This window comes from Perca fluviatilis, chromosome 16 (genome assembly GCF_010015445.1).
Source record: "Perca fluviatilis chromosome 16, GENO_Pfluv_1.0, whole genome shotgun sequence".
Classification (NCBI taxonomy): Eukaryota; Metazoa; Chordata; class Actinopteri; order Perciformes; family Percidae; genus Perca; species Perca fluviatilis.
In genome coordinates this window covers 19714646-19720117 of record NC_053127.1, presented here as the reverse complement: position 1 = coordinate 19720117, position 5472 = coordinate 19714646, and the positions used below count along the sequence as shown (strand labels likewise).

Below are 5472 nucleotides of genomic sequence, written 5' to 3'. Positions count from 1 at the left end.
TTTGACACAGTAGGCATTCACAAGAGAGGGGCACAATATTAAGTAATAATGTCGGACATATTCAATATTGTACCGTAGTGGAGCAAATTCATAGTAAGAACTCCAGTTACCAAAAGCAAATTGTGCACAGTAAATCAGGGCCACTAGGGGGTGTTGCCCACTTGGTAATCCAAAATGAGTTTTAAATTTGACCTAAATAAATACTACAGTTACCATTTTTGTAACAATTATCCAAATTCTAATGTATCCATAACAATTAAGAACATATGCAGTTATTAGTGGCACAGACCAAATTACAAAAGCAAATAAACCCACATGTGTAATTAGTAACACCAAGGTAGGTCAGTAAGCCATTCCATTATGGAAGTTTCTCACACACACACACGACAACTTCGTAAATTGTACTTCTCTTTTTATTACATGTGAGTTACCAATTCTTTGGGACCAAAACTAATCAGCAGACATATAAACCCATACATACAATTGTCATGAGGAACGGACAGGGTAAAGCATGGCTCATCTACTCTCTAGACTAGTCAATAAAGAGTATTGCAAAGGACACACTGTCACATTAGGTAGCTTGGTCTTATTAAGTGATGTGGGGAAACATTGTTTCCAGTGCTGCATGATCTGGCAGAGTGCTCACTGGGCGATACCAATGACACCACAAGCCAGACGTCCACCAGCATTGCCCGTCTTTAGACTTTCGTCATTGCCTCCTTTTCCCAGGTCATCGGCCTTCTCATGGATCTAAACACAGGACCGAAAGTTAGAAATGGTTTTCTTCATTAAGATTATAGTCTGGATGCTCAATTCCAGTTCCAGGGGCAATAAGGCCCTTTCTCTTACCACCATGGTTCTGCCAATGATGGAGTCTGGGCCAGTGAGGGTGATTATACTGTCCGTGATGTCTATCTTGGCAACATTATCTCCTCCTGCAGTCACATTGCCCAAGTCTCCAACATGCCTATTTACATCAAAAAATGACGTGCATTAAAACCATCACCAATGTTCGTGCATGCTACAAACTAACCCTGTGGTCGACATTCTGTGCGCATTAATCCATTTTCAGGTCATAATTATGCTGTTGGGAAAGTTTGTATTTTCACTGGACTCTAAAATACGTTTTTATGACTGATGCCGATTTATTAAGCTCAAACTATTCAAGTTTAAGGTTTTAAACATCAGCTGATGAGTTTTCTATTTCAGGCGGGGCCCTTTGCTGCATGTTGTACCTCTTTTTCTCTCTGCATGATTCCTGTCTGTATGAGGTACAGCTGCTATCTAATAAAAAGGCATACAAATTTGGCTTAAAGCTACTTTGTTCCCCTCCAAAGAGTTACTAATTTCTCATGTGATAGAGCTATAAATCTATGAGTCTATGGATTCTGATAAATGTTAACCGTTTGCATTAACGGTTATATAAAAAGGGCATTATGAGGCAAAATGATTCGCTGAACATTGAACTGGCTCATAACTACTCTTCCCTCAGACAGCCTCACCTCTCTTTATCCTTAGGACCAGCATGATTCTTGTTGTGGGGATTGAAGTGAGGGCCTGCACTGATGCACCCTGGTAAAACCGAGAGGAAAAAATAAAAATAAAAACATCATTACTCAGATTCTGAGTGTAGGTATGCTAAAAGCAGACAATGCAGTTATATTTATTTGCAAGTCCTGCAATTTCAGAAACCTGATAGATTACCACGCAACTACTGCCAGATACTCACCGTTTGTATTGTCACCAAAAGCATGGACATGGAAACCATGCTCTCCAGGAGTAAGGCCTTTGATTTCTCCAGTCAGCTTTACAGGGGCTGAGCCCTCCTAACAGATCAGGATAACATTCATCAGGAGAAACAAAAGACACAAAAGAGCTGTCAAAGCCAGGTGGCTAGAAGGATTTGAAGGAAAAGTAAACAAAACAAGAATTAAGTCCATGTCATTTGCATTCCCCAGACAATTTCTTTATTTCAAACTACTTGAAAAAAAATTAATTATTTTTGCAGTCTTAAAAATTCTACCAGATGCTTAAACTTTAAGGTGTGTCATTTTAAATACAGTATGTTGGTGTGATCATTAGGGCTGTGCTCGATTGAAGAAATTCTTAGGTCGACTAACACTAATTCAATTGTATCGACTAATCGATTAGTTGATTTAATAGACAGATCTGTAAATCTGAGTTTCTCTGCAAAGAGTCATGCAAAAGCACCACTTTAATTCTTGTGTTTACCGGAGATGTGCTCGTACGTTTCCTGGAAATAAGTCATTCAACATTAAAAAAAATTAAAAATAAAATAAAAAAATAAAAAAGCATAAAACATGACTAATAGACTAAAGAAATCTAAGTTGACTAAGACCAAAACAACCGATTAGTCGACTAAGAGGGAGCAGCCCTAGTGACCATGATAACCTACATTGTTTACTATCCAAATGGTTCTTTTTTTGTTGTGTGCTTAATGATTGTAAGATGGTTTTGTAGGTGTTGCCACATACGTCTACACAGCAACTTAAAATTTGTTAACATAAGTGAACTATACCGAAAATAAAGTGCACTCTCATTCAAAACGTTCGTTGCCCATCACTTAGGGGTTGAACGGTACATGTATTCATATAGAACCGTAACGGTACGGGCGTCACGGTTCGGTGCATGAATTTACACGGAGAATACACGGTATAAAAATAAAAACTCGGATGCGGCACTACCGTTATATACGCGGGTTGTCCAGCCAGACAAGATGGCGAGAAATAGGCCATACAATTGCTGAATCTGTCTGTTTTTTTTTTTTTTAAATCGACAAAAGGTCAGTTTAATAGATTTGTCAGATTTGGAGAGGCGGCAAGCCGAGGCGACCGCTCATCATTTCCGGTAAGTGTTTTAACGTAAGTGTTCTTTTTGGGACAATACTAACCACCGAAAGTGGGCACTACGGCAGTAAGTGGTCAGTGCACCTTCTAGCAGTGTACTGACGGAAGTGTGCGGAATGAGACACTGCCTATGACAGGTGGTACAGCCTGAGACATGCACAAAAAAAAACACACCTGCTTCTGCATTTTTGTTTTGCTTTTCCCTCCACTGTACCGAACTCGTACTGAACCGTGATGTCTGAACCGAACCGTACCCTTCCACTATCACTCCAATACTCCGTGCTACTTTTGCTCGCACATGTTTATATGGGGTTTCTAGCAGATTTAGTCACGCCCGCCGATAGGGGGGGACAAACGGGTCTGTTGTCCCGGGCCCACAGTAGGGGCAGAACTGGGCCCTCAAATTATGGAAGAATTAAAAACTAATAATTTTAAATAGGCCTATTTGTGGAAAAAATATGTAGCATAATATTTGAATTACATAAAAGCGTTTTATTTGTTTTCTTCCTAATTGTCCTGGAAATGGTGGTCAAGAACCCCCCCACCCCCAACATAAAAATGGTTTGGCCACTGATCAAAATTTGATATTGTCACTTGATTTGAAGTTCAGTACGCTCAAAATGTCCGGTCAGCACAAGTCCGGAGCTCGGAAAAGGAAAGAAAAGAGAAGAAGGAAATAGAGGCCTTAGAGATTTTCTAAACAAATATTTAAAAAAAGGTGGTGACGGTGAAGCTGGAACTGTCAACGTAGAGCAAGGTAAGAACCAGCGCAGCCAACGTTTACGAGTCATGTAACGTAACGGGCCAGCTTTCATGTTAACGTCCATTAGCTTGTATAAAAGCCTGACACAGCACGTTAACTTTGACAGAAACAGTTGAGTTTGGTAGCTCCATCAGTAAGGATGAGACCGAGAGAGATCCAGCTGCAGTCAGGTGACAGAGAGAGTGATGCGGGAGGGGCCCGCTGCCCCGCAACGGAGGGACAGAGTCAGGCTACCGGTGAGAGAGAAGAGAGAAGAGAGAGAGAGAGAGAGAGAGAGAGAGAGAGAGAGAGAGAGAGAGAGAGAGAGAGAGAGAGAGAGAGAGAGAGAGAGAGTGATGCGGGGGGGCTCGCTGCCCTGTCGGAGAGTCTGAGCAGGATGGATCAGAGACTGATTACACACTTAATTTCAGTGAGAAATGTGAGGAGAGGAAGAGCAAGGGGGGGGGCCCATCTAAGATCTCGTCCCGGGCCCAGGCAAGACTGTCAGCTGGCCTGGATTTAGGGATTACAAATTACAACCAGAAATTCATTTTCATAAACACTTTCCATTAGGCTATTTTGCGGAGGCAACGTTATGGTTTCCGGCGTTTAGCACTGCCCAAGACGATTGGTTTAAAGACATGCCAATAAACCAGAGCAGAGTTTTTCTCCTATCCCAGTGCTGTGTGGACTAGACAGACCTTTATTCGCAGCACTGTGGACGAAGGTCTGACAATGCGAGACTACTGTCATAACACAAAAAGTAAATGGCAAAAATGAATATGGACATTTGTCATAGATTTGGTTCTTAATATTTTTACTTAATCTCCTATAGACTTCCCCAATCACAAATTTTAGCAAATCTAAAACTTTCAAAGGATTTGAAAATCCTTGAGGATCTGGGTTAAAGTTATTGTATCAGCAACACCAACCCTGCTTCAACCGTCTAACTTCGACCACACATGGGAGTCCAACCCCTTATCAACAAGGCCAGATATTCCAGGTAACGTTCAACGCCAACAAGGACGAGGGCAGGCAGTGACTCAGCAAACCTTAATTAGTGGGCTAGCCTTTGCTCTTGTTTTAAAGGCTACCACTGACGGTGCAGCTTTTGACTTCAATTTAGTTTTCACTAATAAGCTACAAACAGGAGTGCTCCCTGAAGGGAGCAACTAACGTTATTTAACCAAATAAGACAATAAAAGCGTTGAACTGGCATTGCAACAGGCGTTTTCAATACACGCGCTGTTGATGATTAACAAAACACAGGCCTTATACGTTCAAAGGTTATGACAACAATATATATTTTTTTATATATACACTCACATTTCCTAGATAGAGAAGAACGAATACAGTACACACGAGCAGACTACTTTGAATAAAGGTCATAGTACCAGTTAACGTTACTGCATGTGCACTTAACGCTAATTGTGTGTTTTACTCCGTGCAGGCTCATTTAAATTTGCATTGAATAAGCGTGCGGTCAGGTAACTTATGCAAAAATCAGCGGAGGTCTGCTAAATCTGATCAAGTTCGACGCCTCGTTATTCAAATGTAACATTTAGCTAGCTAGCTAGGTCTCTCCTGAAAACGAATATGACCGTAGGCTTGTGAATGGGGAACTTTGCTAGCTAGCTAGGTAACGTTAGTTTAATTAAAATTAGTAACCAGAGAATTCTACCTCTGAAAACAACGTAGCACACCTTACCTCCTGCTCAAAATAAACGGTCCCGCTGGTCTCTCCAGCTCCTTTCAACACACAGACAGCTTTTATAACCATATTCGCAGTAGTTTCCAAGCACACCCGAGTTTCTGTTGCGCTTGCCTTGCTGAGCCAGCCAACTGTATGCAAGTGCCTGATGG

The 5472-nt window shown here is 41.3% G+C and overlaps 1 protein-coding gene across 1 annotated transcript; it reads right to left on the bottom strand.

The window, feature by feature from the left end:
* Positions 1–395: 395 nt before the first annotated feature.
* Positions 396–5472, bottom strand: sod1 (superoxide dismutase 1, soluble). Its single transcript, XM_039778304.1, has 5 exons — positions 5318–5472; positions 1730–1826; positions 1503–1572; positions 850–967; positions 396–750 (listed from the first exon to the last, which is right to left on the bottom strand). The coding sequence occupies exons 1-5, from the start codon at positions 5387–5389 to the stop codon at positions 643–645; spliced, it is 465 nt and encodes a 154-aa protein (XP_039634238.1). The 5' UTR covers positions 5390–5472; the 3' UTR covers positions 396–642.